The 19748-nt window shown below is 44.2% G+C and overlaps 3 protein-coding genes across 14 annotated transcripts; 2 read left to right on the forward strand and 1 right to left on the reverse strand.

Annotated features, from left to right (window-relative positions):
* The first annotated feature begins 4547 nt into the window (after positions 1-4547).
* LOC120654330 (ABC transporter E family member 2-like) lies at positions 4548-10426 on the forward strand. 8 transcript variants are annotated; one of them, XM_039931831.1, is made up of 14 exons: positions 4548-4887; positions 5067-5152; positions 5934-6031; positions 6100-6217; positions 6304-6393; positions 6574-6884; positions 6977-7172; positions 7261-7440; positions 8166-8265; positions 8373-8435; positions 8878-9123; positions 9264-9802; positions 9895-10023; positions 10121-10426. In XM_039931831.1, the coding sequence occupies exons 1-11, from the start codon at positions 4785-4787 to the stop codon at positions 8898-8900; spliced, it is 1368 nt and encodes a 455-aa protein (XP_039787765.1). In that variant the 5' UTR covers positions 4548-4784; the 3' UTR covers positions 8901-9123; positions 9264-9802; positions 9895-10023; positions 10121-10426. The 8 variants fall into 8 exon arrangements, with proteins under 8 accessions (XP_039787765.1, XP_039787767.1, XP_039787766.1 ...); XM_039931829.1 differs by having other exon boundaries at positions 4554-4887; positions 8885-9123; XM_039931830.1 differs by having other exon boundaries at positions 4554-4887; positions 8927-9123.
* A 649-nt stretch (positions 10427-11075) lies between these two features.
* LOC120654332 lies at positions 11076-13022 on the forward strand. Of its 3 annotated transcripts, none has more exons than XM_039931840.1 (4): positions 11076-11221; positions 11311-11613; positions 11695-12565; positions 12636-13022. In XM_039931840.1, exons 2-4 carry the CDS (start codon positions 11341-11343, stop codon positions 12788-12790), a joined length of 1299 nt encoding a protein of 432 aa, XP_039787774.1. In that variant the 5' UTR covers positions 11076-11221; positions 11311-11340; the 3' UTR covers positions 12791-13022. The 3 variants fall into 3 exon arrangements, with proteins under 3 accessions (XP_039787774.1, XP_039787773.1, XP_039787775.1); XM_039931841.1 differs by having other exon boundaries at positions 11144-11613; positions 11695-12285; positions 12395-12565; XM_039931839.1 differs by having other exon boundaries at positions 11132-11613.
* Positions 13023-13075: 53 nt separating this feature from the next.
* On the reverse strand, positions 13076-19696 carry LOC120654331 (protein disulfide isomerase-like 1-4). Of its 3 annotated transcripts, none has more exons than XM_039931837.1 (11): positions 18931-19693; positions 18289-18454; positions 18068-18186; positions 17882-17962; positions 17585-17671; positions 17422-17496; positions 16183-16251; positions 16016-16096; positions 15615-15749; positions 13565-13621; positions 13076-13441 (listed from the first exon to the last, which is right to left on the reverse strand). In XM_039931837.1, exons 1-11 carry the CDS (start codon positions 19585-19587, stop codon positions 13274-13276), a joined length of 1695 nt encoding a protein of 564 aa, XP_039787771.1. In that variant the 5' UTR covers positions 19588-19693; the 3' UTR covers positions 13076-13273. The 3 variants fall into 3 exon arrangements, with proteins under 3 accessions (XP_039787771.1, XP_039787770.1, XP_039787772.1); XM_039931836.1 differs by lacking the exon at positions 13076-13441 and adding an exon at positions 14058-14379 and having other exon boundaries at positions 13590-13720; positions 18931-19696; XM_039931838.1 differs by lacking the exons at positions 13076-13441; positions 13565-13621 and adding exons at positions 14032-14227; positions 14298-14379 and having other exon boundaries at positions 18931-19695.
* Between the last annotated feature and the right edge of the window lie 52 nt (positions 19697-19748).

Consider the following 19748-nt stretch of genomic DNA (forward strand, 5'->3'; position numbering starts at 1 on the left):
TCTCCTTTCATCTACCATGCTCATGGATGAATGTCATGGCAGGGAAGGGGAGGGGGTCTCTATTTATAGGCCAAGGAGGACCATGATATTAAGACAAGTGTCTTCTTTCTAGAGAGTTTCTAAATATTCTAATATTTTTTATTTTTATTTGTTACTAATTTTAGAGTGTTTCATGGAAAATATCTCCTTCTTGCATGGTGGAGAATATTCTAGAAGATTGCCTTGCTCTTTTCAACATTACCAAATTAGTTGTCGGGTAATTAGGGTACATAAAAGGATACATCTCTCACATAATTTCTTACTCCCTTCATACCTAAATTAGTTGTCGTTTAGGACAGAATTGTGCTTACCAAGAAGTGATTAATTAGGGTAGAGTTTTCCCTGTTTACCCTTATTAAATAGGTTGTCGGCTACAAAAGTAACGATGAAGTTTCATAGCTCTATTGGCTAGCGTAGGGAGTTGAAAGCTATTGCATCGTTGGTACGACCTCGACCCCTCCTATTGCGACTTTTTTTGTTTGATTTAGTCGCAGAAGGAGGGGTCGAGGTCGAACCAACAACGCAAATGCTTTCAACTCCATACTCTAGCCACTAGAGCTATGAAACTTCATCATTACTTCTTACCTGACAACCTATTTAATAATAGTAAACAGGGAAAACTCTACCCTAATTAATCACTCCTTGGTAAGCACAATCCTGTCCTAAATGACAAATAATTTAGGTATGGGGGGAGTATTTCCTTGTGAGTATACCAAAACCAAGAAAGAAATTTTGAATTTCTCTGTGTGTTCATGAATTTCCATGTGAGTGTTTACTCAACCGACAAAGAAAATCTTAATTTCCATGTGTGTTCGTAATTTTCCATGAGAGTTTTACACAACCTACAGGTAAGAGTGAATTTTCCTGTGTGTTAGGTTATTTCCCTGTGAGTGTTTCGTCAACAATCCCAAGCGAGTTGGGGTAGGCTAGAGATGAAACCCAAAAGACACAAAGGTCACGGTTCAGGCACATTGATAGCTAGTCTCCAAGTGCTCCTATCCAAAGCTAACTCCTCAGAGATATTCCAATCTTTAAGGTCTCTCTTAACTGACTCGTCCCAAGTCAATTTAGGTCTACCTCTACCCCTCTTTACCTTATCGACACGTTTTAGCACCCTACTACGCACCGGCACCTCCGGAGGCCTCCTTTGTACATGTCCAAACCATCTCAACTAATGTTGGGTAAGTTTCTCCTCAATTGGTGCCACCCCTACCCTTTCCTGAATAACTTCGTTCCGGACTCTATCCCTCCTTGTGTGCCCGCAAAACCACCACAACATCCGCATCTCTGCTACACTCAGTTGTTGGACATGTTGCCTTTTTGTAGGCCAACATTCAGCACCGTATAAGATCGCCGGGCGAATTGCTGTCCTATAGAACTTACCTTTTAGCTTTTATGGCACCCTCCTGTCACAGAGGACACCAGAAGCTTGACGCCATTTCAACCAGCCAGCTGAAATTCTATGCCTAACATCTTCATCAATGTCGCCATCCTTTTGTAGCATCGAACCTAAATACCGAAAAGTGTCCTTCTAGGCCACCACTTGCTCATCGAGACTAACATCACCACCCTCATGCCTAAATGTGCTGAAATCGCACATCATGTACTCGGTCTTGGTCCTACTAAGTCTGAACTCTTTTGACTCTAACGTGCGTCACCACAGCTCTAACTTCCTATTAACCCCTGCTCTACTCTTGCCAACTAGCACAACATCGTCAGCAAAGAGCATATACCAAGGGATATCATCTTGTATGTCCCTTGTGATCTCATCCATCACCAAAACAAATAAATAAGGGCTCAATGCTGACCCCTGATGTAGGCCTATGTTAATAGGAAAGTCAGTGGTGTCGCCACCACATGTCCGGACAAACGTCATCACATTCTTGTACATATCTTTGATGAGGGTAATGTACTGAGTTGGGACTTTGTGCTTCTGTAAGGCCCACCACATGACATTTCTTGGTACTTTGTCATACGCCTTCTCGAGGTCAATAAAGATCATGTGCAAGTCCTTCTTCTGCTCCCTATATCTCTCCATCAATTGTCGCATCAAGAAAATCGCCTCCATGGTCGACCTTCCAGGCATGAACTCAAACTGGTTTTGGGTCACACTTGTCACTCTTCTTAAGCGGTGCTCGATAACCCTCTCCCAGAGCTTCATCGTATGGCTATCAGCTTAATCCCACGGTAGTTAGTACAACTCTGAACATCTCCCTTGTTTTTGAAGATCAGTACTAATATACTTCTTCTCCATTCTTCGGGCATCTTGTTTGACCGAAAAATGAGGTTAAAAAGCTTAGTTAACCATACTATCGCTCTGTCACCTAGACATCTCCACACCTCAATGGGGATACCATGAGGGCCCATCGCTTTACCACCCTTCATCCTCTTCAAAGCCTCCCCGGTCTCTGCCTCCTGAAATCTCCTCACAAAATATCTGTTGGTATCGTCAAAAGAGTCATCTAGCTCAAAGGTAGTGCCCTTATTCTCCCCATTAAACAGCTTGTCGAAGTACTCTCGCCATCTGCACTTGATCTCGTCATCCTTCACTAGAAGTCGATCTGTCCCATTCTTGATGCATTTGATTTGGTTGATATCCCTAGTCTTCCCCTCGCGGATCCTAGCCATCCTATAAATGTCATTCTCCCCTTCCTTCGTGCCTAGTCGCTGATATAGGTCATCATACGCCTTACTCTTTGCTACACTCACAGCTTGCTTTGCAGTCCTTTTCGCTAATTTATAGCCCTCGATGTTGGCTGCACTCTTGTCAAGGTGGAGGCGGTTGAAACATTTCTTCTTCTCCTTAATAGCCCTTTGCACCTCGTCATTCCACCACCAGGTGTCTTTCCCTTCCTGTTTGCCTCCACTACTCACGCCGAGCACCTCTAAGGCCACCTTCCGGACACATCTCGCCATCTTTAGCCACATGTCGTCAGCATCTTCTCCTTCTTCCCAAGACCCCTCACCTAGCATCCTCTCCTTAAACGTTTTAGTCGCTTCCCCTCTAAGCTTCCACCACTTCGTTCTCACTTGGCACGTTTGTCCCGGTGGACATGTACCCGAAAATGAAAGTCCGCCACCACAAGCTTGTGTTGAGAGACAACACACTTCCCAGGTATCACCCTACTATCTAAGCAATCCCGTCTATCCTCCCTCCTAGGAAGGATAAAGTCGATCTGGCTCGAGTTTTGTCCACTATGAAAGTTCACAAGATGGAATTCTCCCTTCCTAAAAAGGGTATTCGCTATCAACAAGTCGTAGGCCAACGTGAAGTTCAAAACATCCTCCCCCTCTTGACTCTTGCTACCATACCCAAAACCCCCGTGCACCTGCTCGAACCCTATATTAGTCGCACCCACATGGCCGTTGAGATCTCCTCCTATGAGGAGTTTTTCGCTGATAGGCACGGTACTGACCATACTATTTAGATCTTCCCAGAACTGCTTCTTGGTGCTCTCACTAAGGCCTACCTGAGGGGCATAGGCACTGATCACATTCACAGCCGAATATCCAACTACCATTCGGACCACGATAATCCAGTCGCCTCGCCTTCTAACATCTACGACTCCATCCTTAAGGCTCCTATCGATCAGGATACCGACACCATTCCTACCCGATGTTTCCCATGTGTACCAAAGCTTGAATCCAGTATCATCAACCTCATTCGCCTTCTAACCCTTCCATTTAGTCTCCTGAACACATAGAATATTTACACACCTCCTAATTGCTACATCAACTAGCTCTCGCAACTTACCCGTTAGGGACCCTACGTTCCAGCTACCTATACGAATCTTAGTTGGCTCGGCTAGCTTCCTTACCCTTTGCACCCGTCGAGGGAAGTGCGAAGACCCTTGCTCATCTATCACTGCACCCGGGCGTAGATGTAGCGCGCCACTCAGGTGACGACCCGACCCTTGCTCATTATCATCGTACCCAGCTCACGATACGACACGCCATTGGGGGGTGGCGACCCGGCCCTTGCCCATTTAGCACCACACACGGGTTCCGATGTGGCGCGTCGCTAAGAGAATTACGCCCCCAACGAGTTTCTTATGGGTTTCATATCTATTAGAGTGGCTATTTTTTACGCTGGTTCGTCAAACCTACCGCAACCCTCCTCGTTACCGGGCTTGGGACCGGCTATGTTGAAACGACTCAAGAAAGTCTTCCAGTCAATACAGACGGAGTTTTCATGTGAATGTTTCGTCAACCGACAAAAAAAATGAAATTTTCATTTGGGCTTCTGAAAAAACGCTCAAGCAAATTCAGCACACACACAAAAATAACGGTTTCCAGTATTGAAATATTATAAAGTAATGCAATTATTATTGAATCGATTGGGATTACCTTCAATCGGCATTAGCTTATATATAGACTAGAAAAGTCGTACTCCTTCTAAATCGGTTTACATAAAATTTCTAATACAAATCTAAATCTGCTCGGATTACAACCGGGCAGATCGGTTTGTCTCGGCTCAATTTTAACCGTCAACAAAGAGGATTCTTTGGGAACGGAGGAGGTCGGGAGGCATTAAATCCCCTAAATCCCCCGCGATCCCTCCCAGTCGGATCGATCGGGCGGCCGCGAGACCGGGCGACTCGCACAGGAATCGGGAGGATTATGTGTATAGACATACTAGGTGGCTTGACCTAAATAATTTAGAAAGAGGGCTTGACGTAAAGCGTTTACATCCCCGTGGCCAATCCATCCCGTCGTCCCCGTCTCTGGTCTGCCCCTCGCCGGAGATGGTGCAGAGGTTGAGCCGCGTCGCGGTTGTAGAGGAGGACAGATGCAAGCCTAAAAAGTGTGGACAGGAGTGCAAACGAAACTGCCCCGTCGTGAAGATCGGTAAGCTCCAGCGCTTATTTCTCTTGAAACTTGAAAGTGTAGTGAACAGTGTAGCAGGCATGTCCTGAATTGTTGGATCGTTTGATTCGGTGAATAAAAATACGGCCACCTTTTCTCTAAAAAGGGTTTTCTGGCATGAAACTGCATCCTCACGAATTGTATGGTTTGTTTCTTTGCAGGGAAGCATTGCATCGAAGTCGGTCCAAAGTCCAAGTCTGCACTCATCTCTGAAGAACTGTGCATAGGCTGTGGTATTTGCGTCAAGGTACTATTATATTGATCCACAATCTCCCAATCTCCCATCGTAATTCATCAGCAAATCAAGGGACTTTGGGCGGGTTGCAAGTTTCGCTTCGCTGTGTGGTAGAAAGTGCATCATCAGATTTGTGGTCGACATAGGGTTTTTTCTGATTGGTGGAAACTATTGCGAACCTCCCTGGCGTTCCCTTATAGTGTTTCATCTGATCTCTCTTGGTTGTACCTCAATGTTGGTCAGTTCATGCTAATTGGGTGAATAATCTTGGTTTGTTCTGACTTCTGAGTTCTATCTATGGATATATTATGAGTTCTAGATTAAGATTTGTTGATTTGATTTAAGTACTTGTTGGTGCTGAAATGTTGATTAATTTATTAAGTACATTTGATTATTCATAATATCTTTGAGTCATATGGAATTGAGAAGTCTATTGATTCTCTGTGGCTGAATATTGTCCTTTTTTTTGTTAGTCTTCGGTTTAGTTCAATAGTTATTAATTCTGTGAACACCTCTTAATTTCATACCATACTTAGACAGTATGATAGTGCTGAACTTTGTCCCAATTGCAATTTATGACTCTGGAATGCTTGAATTAGGTTCTTATATGTTGTGATTTTGTATTTCATTCATAGGCAAATCTTTTTGTGGCTCTCTTATTTTCTATTGCACTTGCTAGTTTGGGATCGGCCATCAGCTTTTATGCTTACAACTTCAAATGTTGTAGTTCTTTACAATGTGTGGCCACAAAATCCTACAATAAATCTTCTCACTCTATCTGTCCTTTCTTCAGAAGTGCCCCTTTGGTGCCATTACCATCATCAACCTTCCAAAGGATTTGGACAGAGATACCACCCATCGCTTTGGCCCAAACAGCTTCAAATTGCACAGGTTCTCACCTTTCATCCCAAGAGCCCTAGTCTTTTCCAGGACTATTACTGATTCACATCTTCTTGCAGGCTGCCTGTCCCGAGACCTGGTCAAGTTTTGGGCCTTGTTGGGATAAATGGAATTGGAAAGTCCACAGCACTTAACATCTTAGCTGGAGCGATCAAGCCTAACTTGGGAAGATTCAATGTAATATCCTACCTGCCTTCACTTTCTTGTATCAGTTGCACAAATATGTCTATTTAGCTCTACATTTTTGCCTTCTTCCTTGGCAGAATCCACCTGATTGGCACGAAATCCTTGCATACTTCCATGGGTCTGAACTTCAGAATTACTTCAAGCGTATGGTCGAGAATAACCTCAAGGTGTGTGTTTCTTACTCAAATTTTTCCGGTCTTCACCCTTCATGAAGGGTTTGTTTTGTCGTTTTCTGCACTGGAAAACTGCTGGAATACATGCAAACATGCATTTTTTTTCTCTATCAGTCCACCTATGCTTTTAGCCAATAGTATGTTTCTCACCCCCTTGTGCTCCCCTCTCTACAGCCAATCATGAAGCCTCAGGTTGAGATAATACATAAAAACCGGAATTCTTGTCGAGGAATTGTAGGCCAACTACTTGATCGGAAGGATGAGAGGGGTACGAAAGATCAGCTGTGCAACGAACTTCAATTGAGTGAAATTATTGACCGAGAAGTAGCCAAACTTTCCGGTGGTGAGCTTCAAAGAGTTGGAATAGCAGCCGCTGCCCTACAAAGTGCGGAAATTTACATGTTTGATGAGCCATCAAGTTATCTTGATGTTAGGCAGAGGCTAAATGCTGCAAGAGTAATAAAGTCCCTGCTTAGAACAAACAGGTATGGATACCTCTTATCATGATTAACCCCCTGAGTCTTGACTGAAAACTCAAGGAACTTAGCATATCTTACCTCCCTGATTTTCTTTCCAGCTATGTCATCGTGGTGGAACATGACTTGAGTGTCTTAGATTACATGTCTGACTATGTTTGCTGTTTATATGGAAAACCTGGAGCATATGGCGTTGTTACACTGCCATTTTCGGTTCGAGAAGGTGTCAATATTTTCTTGGCTGGATTTATTCCAACAGAAAACCTTCGGTTCCGAGATGAATCTCTTACTTTCAAGGTGAGCTAACATCTACACATAGGATCTAAGATCCTTTTTCAGTTCTGAAACTTTATTCTTATATGTCATGTTTGTGTTGTCCTTTTAGATTGTGGATGCCCAGGAAGATGCTGAGATCAAGACATATCAGCAGTACAAGTACCCTACCATGAGCAAAACAATTGGTAACTTTAAACTCACTGTCGTGGAAGGTGAATTCACTGATTCTCAGATTGTTGTGATGCTTGGTGAGAACGGGACAGGGAAGACCACATTCATCAGGATGCTAGTAGATCTCTCTCCACCCTTTCCTCCACCTCCCTTGTCTCTCACTCTTGTGCTTAAAATGATACAAATGGATGCTCTGCACTCTAGATTTATCTACTATTATACAAGGTGGAATAAATACGGACGGTGTCTTGTGTTATCTCTGCCACCTCTAGAAATTACAGCTAAGCTTGCTAATATTGTTCAGATTCCAAATAATTAATCCTGAATCAGAGTAGTTACTGGTTATTACTATATTACATGCATGTTTTGTTAGGCCCTTCAATTACTGACGTCTGTTATATGGCTTGCTTATAGTATTGGTATGCACCATGTTCGGCCTGCCATGTCATCAATTTTATAGATCGACTTGTCAAAAATTGCTTTTCACTTTGACAATGTGAATCCAGTGGTGCTGGATGACGTAATGGTGTTCATTGTTCGTTGACAAAGCTGACATTGGTTTAATGTAACTTAATTTTCTCTTCTATATTTTCCAGGGGTCTAAAATCTTGTTACAATATTGCTAACAGCTCTCTTAATGATGTGTGAATGTTGTTTTGTTAGGAAATTATAGGAGTTTTACTTTTCTTGCAGATGACAACAAAAGTTTCTTCTGATATATCTTTATTCTTTTCTTTAACTTTGTAAGAAATTAATTTGGACATACACTATTATCAATCTAATTTGCACTCAATAGAGGGGGCTTTTGGTATCCTATGTTCACTGTTTGTTACGTCTCGACAGGCTGGGGTGGAGAAGCCAGACACTGTGGATGGAGTTGATATTGAAGTTCCTGAATTTTATGTCTCCTACAAGCCACAGAAGATTGCGTTAACATACCCGGGTACAGTGAGGCAATTTCTTCATGAGAAAATACGGGATTCATACACTCACCCTCAGTTTGTGTCCGATGTCATGAAGCCACTAAAAATGGAGCAACTCATTGACCAGGAAGTTCTGCATTTATCATGTGGACAGCAACAGAGGGTAGCAATATGTGTTTGTCTCGGAAAGGTATTTTCTACTTTTACCTCAATTTCACTTTAGTAGGTCTATGAAATTGGATACTATGTACAGGAATTTACTATATAATGCATTCATGCTCCATTGTTTCTAAAAGATCCATGGTATGTAATTTTTGCATGTTCAGCATACCAATTTTTGCATGCTCTATTGTTTCTTAAAGATCCATACTGTTTATGTTACTGTACATGTTACCCCTATTTAAATGCTAGCACATAATATATGATTTGGATACTTATATGCGTGACTCGCGACCCATTTGTACATCTCGCAGCTTGAGTAAAAGCACCTGATCCTTCGCACTTCTATATATCTTTTCAATCATATGCTAGTGTTGAAATATTCAGACTAAGAATCTGTGCTAGTATTTACTCAGACTAGGGATGAAAATGCTATCAGCTTATGGACACTAAACTTTAAATTGTTTTTCTAGCCTGCAGATATTTACCTGATTGATGAACAAAGTGCATCTCTTGATGCAGAGCAGCGTATTGTTGCCTCAAAGGTTATCAAAAGATTTGTCCTGCATGCAAATAAAACTGCATTTATTGTTGAACATGATTTCATCATGGCAACCTACTTAGCTGACAAGGTTATCGTCTATGAGGGACAGCCTGCTATTGACTGTACTGCCAATTCACCTCAGTCTTTGCTATCTGGGATGAATAAATTCTTATCAGTAAGTGCTGCCATCATCCTTAGCAAGTTATCACCAAGTTATATACTTTGATAATACCGACTCAAGTTAGATACTTATTTACTACATCTTTTGTTTCCCTGCACTAATTTTCTCACTTTTGGTAATTGTCTTTTTGTCAGCATCTGGACATTACTTTTAGAAGAGACCCGACCAACTTCAGGCCACGAATAAACAAATTGGAATCTGCAAAAGACAGGGAACAGAAGTCTGTAGGATCGTACTATTATCTCTGACACGGGCATAATGGTTGATATATTGCTACCACTGTATAGCACTGTACCTATGGTGCTTGTAGTTGAGGGAACTAAAGTGGATTTGGCCATGGGGGCTGAGAGGAACGGGATGGAAGCGATGTTTGGACAATTGCAGGGAACAAGGCAGCACGCACTGAATTGGAGCAAGGGAAAGGATGGGCACTTGTTGTCTGGGCCAAGACTTGAACTGGTCTGGAGCAGAACAAGTAAGATAGGTCAACCCAGACAAGAGTGGAAGCATGGTAACCTCTTATGGAATCCACTGAAAGGATTTGGAGGAAGTGCAGGAACTACTGAGTGGTTGGATCAGATCAAGGATTCCACACTAGCAGCAGTAGTACCAACCTTTAGAACACCCCCTCGTTTGGTATTTGGATTACATGATGGTGCAGAGCATTCTGTTGGTAGGGATTCTAACTACTGTTAAGCATTATTATCTACATTAGGTGAAGCCTTGTTGAAAACAATGCTCCTTTGTCAACTTCTGGGCGGGCAGGTCTTCAGCCACAGCCATTGCAGAATGATAAGTCTGGTGCTCTCAAGGGCGAGGCCACACCAGAAGCTGTGGTCCCAACAACCTTTAGGACGCCTCCTTGTTTGCATGATGGCAAGGAGCGCCCTGCTGGTAAGAAGTCCAACCAATTACTGTTAAGCATTACCATCATTAGTTGTTTAAGCCCTGCTGAGGTCATATCTTCCGCTACTTTATCAATTTTGTGAAGGATTTGTACCTCAGCGATTATTGGACAAATGGAAACTAGGAGATCGACTACTGTCACATGAGCTAAGGGGTGGGTGGCGCAGGATCCGTTTGTTGCTGGTTGTTTAGACTTGTATTTGGCTTATGGAATGCTTGTGAACTCTGAGACTGTTTTATGTACTATATGGGTAGTTTGTGCGCCAGGTTTTTTGTCCCATAGATTGTATTCTAGATTGAATACAAACAGTGGGTTTTCCTGGCACCTTGAACCCGCAATTTATTCTCTATGTTGAACTTAGTAGTTAAATAAAACAATCTAGTTGTTTTATATGGCTTGTGCATTTGTTTTGTTTTGGGAGTGGTCAGGTTCAAATGATGATGGCTCATGAGTGAAAACGGCTCTGGATGAAAACGAAAAAGTCCATGTTTGTTAGAAATGAATGTAGAGAAAGGATTGCACCCGTCCTTGGTTAGGGGATGTGTTTAGCTCCGTTATTATTTCACTGTAATACCGTCATTTAACTTTGTCCGTCAAAAAATTTGTAGTAAGATCTGTGTTGGAAATAGCATCAGCTGCCCTTTTTGGATGAAGCATCATCTAGATTTCGCTCTTCAATCTGTGACAAGTTAAATCCGACCAATATAGGGGTTACAGTGGCGCAAGTCAGATGGGCAGCCACGAAGCAACAGCAACGTGACTCCAAATGACTACCACTGGCGCGGAAGAAATATCAAGGAAAATTAATGCTGGCTCCTGCTATGACTTACGAATAGTTTCAAATATATTTCCCAACTTCCCAAGGCAGGCAGAAAATGGGTAACAATTCGTGAGGACTGCAACTGTGATCGAGGTGGTGGTTGTAGATAGCAGGTCAGTCATCGCATCAGTCGCGTGCCAACTCGCTGTCAAAATAAACACGGCCTCTGAACTGGTGAGCAGGGAGGGCTACTCGTTTCTCCCTTTCCCACCTCACCATTCAGTCCAATCAGCTTCAGTAATTACTAGTGTGGTGTGGATCACAGTCCGATCCGTCGCTACCAAACAGCAACGCGTGACACGCCACAGTTAACCAACCATGGAAGCTGCAGAAAGCAAGCAAGCAAGCAGCAGCCGTCGCCGGAGGTTGCCTGTCGATTCCATTTCTTCTCTGCAACATCAACTCCACGTTTGGCTTTCCATCGATTTGCTTTTTCTCTCTCGCGCGCGCGCAGGGGCCGGGCATTAGCAGCTCTACTCTGCCAATGGAAGACGCGGAGCTTCCGATCCAACATGGCGGCACGCTATCTGCTGAGGACCAAAAGAAGCCACTGTCCGTGACGAGCTGCCTGCTGCCAGCATGCAGCCTGAGATCCACAGCAGCGGTTGCCCCTGCTGCTCATGCTGAAAGCCAAGCCGCCGGCGATCTCTGCATCCGGTCATTGTCCTTCTCCAAGCTCTTGAGCTTCAGAATGGCCAGGGCGCCGTCATCACTGTCCACCTCGGAGTACATTGATCAAATTGATCCTGAAACTCCAGTAAGCACCCAAGACCCTAGCAGCTAGCTGTTCTCTTCTCCACCGCCGCCTAACCCAATCTCTTTCCTGATGATCGCCAAGGGTAACAGCAGCACCACCAAGGAGGAGGAGGAGAAGCTGAAGCAGATATGCCGCTCCCAGTCCGTGCCTACGAGCGGCAGGCTGTTCAAGGTGGCAAAAGGGTTGAGGAGAGTAGCGGACTCCAGCTCCCTCGGCCCTGCCCCGGCTGGAGTGTTCCGCCTCAGATTGGTGCCACTTGTTCCTCAAACGGAGGCAAGCGCCACTGCTGCAGCCGGGGAGGAGGAAGCGTCGGCAGAAGACATTGCGGCGGAGGAAGCGGTGTGCCGCATCTGCATGGTGGCGCTGTCGGAAGAGGCGGTGCTCAAGCTGGAGTGCTGCTGCAAGGGTGAACTGGCCCTGGCGCACAGGGGATGCGCCATCAAGTGGTTCAGCATCAAGGGCAACGGCACCTGCGACGTCTGCAGCCAGGAGGTGCTCAACCTCCCCGTCACCCTGCGCCGCCTCCATCACCATCCATCCATTCAGGCTCAGCATCAAGCCGATCCCACCACCACGGCCACCAGCAGCCGTCGCTACAGAGTGTGGCACGGCACACCGATCCTCGTGATTATCAGCATGCTCGCCTACTTCTGCTTCCTGGAACAGCTGCTGGTTGCTTGCTTGCTGCACCTTCGTTCTCTCCGTTTACCTGGCCATTGCATAATCCTGTCAAGTGTTCTACCAGATCCAACTAATGAACCTCCCAACTACATACATCCAGGTCGGCGACCATGGGACCGCGGCTCTGGCCATCTCTTTACCCTTCGCCTGCGCCCTCGGCCTCTTCTCCTCTCTCACCACAACAAAGATGGTGTCCAGGAGATATGTGTGGATCTACTCTGCAGTGCAGTTCCTCTTCATTGTGCTCTTCACCCACCTCTTCTACAGATACGTAAGATCCTCTCTGTGGTCACCCAAACATCAATCACATCTCATCAAACAAGCTTATCTTACTGAACCAGGTGCGGATGCAAGCTGTGATCGCCATCATCCTGTCCACCTTCGCCGGCTTCAGCATGGCCATCTGCACCAACTCTGTCCTCCTCCAGATTCTCAGATGGAGGGCCAGGCATGTGGCATCGCCAACCACAACCACAACTGGAGAAGGAGGTCATAGTTCCAGGGAACCACCGTCAGCAGACCTTGAGATTGCTTTGCCTCCTTCGTAGCTCGCTTCACTACCATCCAATCCTCTCCAGTTTAGTTCAGTCCAGCACCAGCTCCCCCTCCAGCTAGCTGTGTTTGTATATAGCTTCATCCTTTGTTTGCTGAGACCTTCTTGTATGCATGAACCGTCCTTTCTGGCTTTCTATCATTCTATGGTACTAATCCGTGACAGTGAGCATCCACATCCCTCTTTTCCCAAAACTGAAACAAAAGTAAATACATCAAAACAAACATATAAAGGAAAGGATTTGCTTTTTATTCAATTGTATTGTATCCCGAATTGTTCCCGTCTGAATTGTCCAAGCCCTCAACCTGACCACTTTCTACTTGATTGATAACTTCTCCTATTCCCTCCTCCAGAAAGGGAAGATTGCAGAGGAGGATCCACCTCAAAACTAACAGCCAGCACTAAGTTGCGTGGTACTTTAATGCCCTACAATTCGTCCTTCAGATTTGTACCCGAGCTCATCGCACCCTCTGTCTGAGTGCTCCCGGTTCTCGCCGTTGATGATTGTTGGCGCTTCAACTTGAAAGGGATGCTAGCATACTTCTTGATGAATTTGTACATCTCTACAACGGTCCGGTCCCCCTCAAAAGTGATCTGAAAAGTATAATAAAAACAAAATAACACACTGAATCAGTCAATGTTCATATCTTAGGAGACACAACACCATACACTTTCTTGTTGCCTGGTCAATTAATACCCAGTTCAGGAAGCACTTACAGGTTCAAAGCTTTTCTTCCCTGCTGGATAGAATAGAATCGTGGGGTATCCATCAGGCTGTAACAGGAAGCACGTGTCAATTCTGTATCATGAAAACTAATGCATATGGGAAATCAGTTAATCAAATTACCATGCATGGACATTCAAGAAGACAACCTAATGAAACTTACTCAGCATCGGCTGAGATGGTTTGGACATGTCCAACGAAGGCCTCCTGAGGCACCGGTGCGTAATGGGGTTCTTGAGCGGGTCGATAATGTAAAGAGGGGTAGAGGTAGACCTAAACTGACGTGGGATGAGTTGGTTAAGAGAGACCTTAAGGATTGGAATATCTCTAAAGATATAGCTTTGGATAGGAGCGCTTGGAGACTAGCTATCAATGTGCCTGAACCTTGAACTTATTTCTTTCGGGTTTCATCTCTAGCCTACCCCAACTTGCTTGGGAAAAAAGGCTATGTTGTTGTTGTTGTTGTTGGACATTCAAGAAGACAACCTAATGAAACTATAGCAAAAATTATCTGCAATAAGAGCCTTGCTTAAAGGTTCACCGTATGCGTTCGCTGTCTTTCTGCAGGAGCAGAGTCTGGCGGAATGTTGCCTGCCAAGTCGCCTTTAGTTCCTAACACCTGACGAGATGGTCGATCGCTGCGCAAAGGGCTTGTGCTATAATTGTGGTGAGAAGTTTTTATCAGGGCACAGGTGCAAGATGCTATTCCGCATCGTGCTCGAGTACCTTGACGACGGTGGCCGTTACGAGTCCGACGAGGGAACCTGAGTTCAAGCTTCGCTATCCAGCTTTCAAGCTCGAGGACAAGCTGTTTCGCAAGGGAGGGAGAGATGTCATGCTCAGTTACGTGTGGACGAGGCCAGCACCAATCCTAGTTCAAGTCGAGCATGTAGTGGAGTTTGAGTCGTTTGAGTCTTACGTGAGAAACCATAGATTGGTTTAGAGATAGGAGTTTTGAGTCTTACTGAGAAACCTGTGTTTGTTAAGAAATTTGGATAGGATCTTGAGTTGGAGTTAAGGAGTCTGTACGGGGGCTATATAATGCTCCTAAGCTATTCATGTTAACCAAGAAAGAATTTACCCCCAACATATCCCGAGCCTCATCTTTGGGAGCGACGCAACACGGTGCCGCCCAAGTTCAAGCGTCCAGGTCAGCGACCTCCATCTACCCACTACTACAATCTACGACCTAGAAACTACCCATCCACGGCCCGCTGTGACAATGTATGGAGGGGCAAGTGAAGCAGATACGTTGCATCACAGGTCTTAATACATAGTGCCAACACGACGACAAGTTTCTCTCACAAGCATTGAATCAAAAAAATCGAAGTGCATGAGCTTCCCCAAATATTGCTTGGAAGTAGATAGTAAATACACTATGACATGCATGCAGCAGCAGACCAAGCTCAAATCCATATTCTTTTGTGCACCATAAGAGAGAGCAACTTTGAGCAAAAAAAGAGTGGCAAATGTAACTTTCATTTGTCTGACAACTCCAGTGTACACACATAGGTTTCATGACTACTGATGGGATAGCCAACAAAGTTTGTATACTGCAACGCCTCCCAAATTTAATGCTTCCACTGTTCTTTTCTTTTATTGCATGCAAACGAATCCATGCAGTACAAGACAAAGTGTGAATCAATATGTTCAGAATGTTTCAGTTGCCTATAGATATTTTCATCACAAATATGTTTCCAGTATTACAATTTTTATGAATCCTAGTCGCATGACAACAACACGACAGCTATAAATCCTAGTAACATAAGTTACAAAAATGTAAAGGTCAAAGCCACATCTCAGATACCGTATAAGGTTTTAAAAACGTTAAATAAAAAGGAGGAAAGCCATAGCCATTTTAGGAAAATTGATTATAGGAGCGCTTGGAGACTAGCTATCAATGTGCCTGAACCTTGAACTTATTTCTTTCGGGTTTCATCTCTAGCCTACCCCAACTTGCTTGGAAAAAAAGGCTATGTTGTTGTTGTTGTTGTTGTTGATGATGGTCAGCCAAAATCAACCAACAAAGGCAGTAATACATACCTTGGCACGTGGATGCTCATTGCTAGTTCCATCCATTTTGGCTATCACAAGGGAGTCGATGCCACGTAGATGCTTAGCTAGTTTGTTGTAAGTAGGCTCCAGAGATTGACAATGGCCACACCACGGTGCATATATCTGCATCCAGAATGGCACATCATTATGGACGACAAATAAGTCTACTTTCTTAAAGACATGATTGCATGATGTCCCCTCCTTGAGGCATAACTATGAGTTTGCACTCCTTTTTTCCATGTCAAACTGTTGCCCCTGGTTAATAAGCAAAGTATGGGATAATGGTGCGAAGTTTTTTTTTAAAGGAAATTCATAATTGGCCCTCAAACCAGGGGTTGGGGGGGGCCTGCAAAATACCCCTTTCTTAAACGTCTGAAACAAGAACATACCTCCAGAAGGATATCTTTCGATTCATCCAAAACTATCAGATCCAGATTCTTCCCAACAACAATTTTGATATCACCATCATTCTGTATGGCAACACAATGTCGAATGTCTAAGTGAAGTATTCTGAGTGTAGAAAGGGGATATCAGATAATTCTCAAGACTCACTCACAGATTCAGGTACTGGTTCAGACTTGTAGAATGGTGTGAGCTTGTCTTCCAAGAAACTTTCAGCAAAGTCCTGTGCAAGAGCCGAAAAAAAATTGGAGGTACTAAATAGATGGGGTTTCTTAAAGAAATTTCGCCAAAATGTCAACAGTAGACTGAACAAAAAAGAAATTATCGTACAGTGAAGTGGTAATTTTGATATAAGGCATATTGCAATCTGTTTATCAGAGTATTTTGAAGCATTGCATATAATATAACACTAAAAGAAAAGTGCAAAAAATGCACCATTCTTTTTTTTGAACGAACTAAAAAAATGCACCATTCTTAAACATGTACCAGCCTATGACTAAAAGAAAAGTGTAAAAAATGCCCCATCCTCAAACTGGACTAGCCTATCTAAGGGAGAGGGCCATGCTGGTGTGCCATATAGGCAGGTACATGTTCTATGCTAGAAATAGATAGCTCAGTCGATTAGCACACTCTTCACTCTTCAATGGACTGCCAAGTCTTCAAAATTAATATGGATTCATATGTAATAGGGTATCAAATGTCGCATGCTTCTTAAAGTGCACTACAGACTACCTACTCCCTTCCTCCGTCCCACTCGATTTACTCCCTCAAACTATTCAGTTGGTCCAATCTGCCCCCTAATGAGATTTGTCTTTTTTGTTTCTCCATGTATACGTTGAGTTTTAAGCTTAAACTTTGTGAATGGATGGAGAACATGATGCGTTATGTTAAAAAAATACATTGAGAACTTTACATGGTTATTTTCATAGGTTAGGAATGTTTAATATAAAATTTATCCTAATGATACAAAGTTGCATGAAAGTTACCGCGAAAAATTATTAAAATATTTTTCTAACATTGGATATCATGTTATAAGTCACCTTGTAAAATTTGAACTTAAAACTCAACTTGTAAACGGAGAAACAAAAAAGAGAAATCCCATTATGTGGTAGATTGAACCAATTGAAATAGTTTAAGGAAGTAAATCGAGTCCGAATTTGCTCGGGGGGGTTAAGCGGACAAAGTGATTTGGTGAGGGTAGTAAAATGGACTTTTTCCTTTTATCAATGGAAAAACACATGGAAAGAAAAGACTAAAGTCAAGTAATGGTTAATGAAACACACAAGTCAGCTTCAGATTAGTAGCATAACCAACATTCTCTGTTAACCATTGGCGATAGTTGAATTCTTAATTCTCATATGGTGCGGAACTATGGGCATATTTCAGCAATTACCTTAATGGAGTCCAGTGACACTTCACCATCAAGGAAAAATTTCCTAGCATCTTCATTCCCAGTGTAAGCAAGAACCTGCAGAGGCGTGCAAACGGAATTTACCAAATGGTAACACAAATACATGAAGTGAAAGCCAATGATGCCAAAAACAACGAGGCCTTACAGTGGTCTCTTGTCCAGTAATACCAAAGTAGTTGGCAACTGGTTCACCTACTTCCTCATTGTCTCGCTCCACAAAGATAAATAATAGCTGCACGTCAACACACTCATCAGTTTAGTACACAGTTTAGTACAACACACAAACACCAAGAAGTAACCAAGAGCAAAAAAAGAAGTAGCACAAGGAAAACAACTGATGAGTAGGATATGAATTTGAACATAGAACATGGAACAAAGAAGAAAAGGATTGATAAGGATAGGAAGTTCAAACAAAATTGGATGGGTCAACAGAAAGAATTACCTTTCCCTTGAATGACTTTGCTGCTTCCTTAAAGATGGGCAGAAATTTCGAGGACTTATTTGCAACAGCAAATAGTAAAATCTGATTTGTAAAATAATACAGAGCCTCAGCAAAGGAATAGCACATGGATTAAAAAATATGTTAGAATGAATAAAAAGGGATCCTATTGTAGTCAACATAACATGCCTGCTTCTTGATTGAATTGCCAAAAATTGAAGGGGAAGTTTCCTGAGTTAGCGTAGTAACCAAAGGAAGCTTGTTTGCAGACACAAAATCGGCAATCACTGATGCTTTAAACTCCCCATCTGCATGAAAACATTGGATTAAGACTCTTAACACCTGCACAAAAATTGGAAGAGAAGGCTGGTACCGAAATCTAGAACAACTTAGAGATGAAGACAACCTACCAAAGAAGGTCAACTTCTCCTCCTCCTTCTTCAGCAATACTACGCATGGGCGCTTTGCTTCTGGGTCAATGTGGAAAAGCTTAGCAACATCAGGACTTGAAGTCTGATAAAAGTTGATGCTATCTTCCAGCCTTGAAGCAGCCGCAAGCTCATCACTTTGAGCACCCTGTAGAATTTGAAAAGATGGCAGCAGAGTTAAAATAGGGCCCAAGGTCTAAGCATGCATTTCTCTTGCAAGTCATGTTCAACCATCACCCTTGATCCGGAGCTATGGGAGTAGAACATTTTTTTTTAGATAAAGAGTAGAACATGTAATCCTAACTTGCAGCCATAGAAGGTGTTAAAAAGAATAGCATAAGAAAAATAGCTTTGATGCCTTTCATGTTTGGAATGTGTTGTGTAGCTAATGGACCACGTCGATTTGAAAGGGGGGGGGAGGAGGTTTTATATTCGAAAATCTAACTAGTAACTTAGTAAGAGGTACTCTACCCTCCATTGGCTCCTCAACGTGTAGGAACTTTGAATGCGACAGTAGCATTTGACCAGGTTGAATTGGGCAGAAATTAGTATAGATAACTGGCTAGAGGAGAAATAATCAGTCTAGAAATGAATGAATAGAAGAGAGTGCGTGTGTTTTCGTACAGATAGCGAGTCGAGGAAGGCAAGGACGGCCTTGTCATCCCCTGTGAGTATCCTCTCGGCCTGGTCGACGGCGGTGATGTTTTGCACCCCCGGGCCGAGCTTCTTGTTGATCCACTCGACGATGGCATCCTTGGTCCTGGCGCCGTTGTAGTCCTTGGGGACGCCGTCGATGAAGAAGAGGATGGTGGGGAATCCCTGGACGTCGTACTTGTGGGCGAGGTCCGTGTCCTCGGTGGCGTCGACCTTGGAGAGGGCGAGGTGGCTCTGGCTGTGGTGGGCCGCAAGGTGGGACGCGGCGGCGGCGTAGTCCGGGGCGAGCTCCTGGCAGTGGCCGCACCAGGGGGCGTAGAACTCGACCAGGACGTGGCGGGTGGCGGCGAGGAAGGAGGAGAAGTTGGCGGCGGTGAGGACGACGACGTGGGTCTCGTCGATCTGCGGCTGCTGGTCCGGGAGGTCCTGGTCCTCGAAGAGGTCGTCGTAGTCGCCGTCGTCGTCGCCGTCAGGGTCGTTGCCGGGGATGTCACCAGCGTTGTCGATGAGGTACTGGAGGTCCTCCTCCTCGTCCTTGCTGCTGCTGGTGGCGGCGCGGGTGGAGGGGTAGGCGGCGGCGGCGAAGAGGAGGAGCAGGAGGAGAGCGGCGAGAGATCGAGGGGCCATGGCGGGCCGTCCTCTCCCCAGGCAGGCAAGTAGAGATCAGGAAAGGGGAGGAGAGATCCACCAGGGGAGGTAGGCGGACGGGATCCCCGATGGATTGAGGTAGGGCGCTGTTTGGTTGTGTGCAGCATAAGCATTACAAAAATTTTGAACAATAATTAAAG

Source organism: Panicum virgatum, chromosome 1N, assembly GCF_016808335.1.
Source record: "Panicum virgatum strain AP13 chromosome 1N, P.virgatum_v5, whole genome shotgun sequence".
NCBI lineage: Eukaryota > Viridiplantae > Streptophyta > Magnoliopsida > Poales > Poaceae > Panicum > Panicum virgatum.

Coding starts and splice junctions, on each gene's coding strand:
- LOC120654330 (XM_039931827.1), top strand. CDS start 4,785: ATGGTGCAGAGGTTGAGCCGCGTCGCGGTTGTAGAGGAGGACAGATGC. Junction 6,218..6,303: donor CTAACTTGGGAAGATTCAAT/GTAATATCCTAC, acceptor CTTCCTTGGCAG/AATCCACCTGATTGGCACGA. Junction 9,124..9,263: donor GGATGAATAAATTCTTATCA/GTAAGTGCTGCC, acceptor TCTTTTTGTCAG/CATCTGGACATTACTTTTAG.
- LOC120654332 (XM_039931840.1), top strand. CDS start 11,341: ATGGAAGACGCGGAGCTTCCGATCCAACATGGCGGCACGCTATCTGCT. Junction 11,614..11,694: donor AAATTGATCCTGAAACTCCA/GTAAGCACCCAA, acceptor ATGATCGCCAAG/GGTAACAGCAGCACCACCAA. Junction 12,566..12,635: donor CCCACCTCTTCTACAGATAC/GTAAGATCCTCT, acceptor TTACTGAACCAG/GTGCGGATGCAAGCTGTGAT.
- LOC120654331 (XM_039931836.1), bottom strand. CDS start 19,587: ATGGCCCCTCGATCTCTCGCCGCTCTCCTCCTGCTCCTCCTCTTCGCC. Junction 18,455..18,930: donor CCTTCCTCGACTCGCTATCT/GTACGAAAACAC, acceptor CAAATTCTACAG/GGTGCTCAAAGTGATGAGCT. Junction 18,187..18,288: donor GGAGAAGTTGACCTTCTTTG/GTAGGTTGTCTT, acceptor GTTTTCATGCAG/ATGGGGAGTTTAAAGCATCA.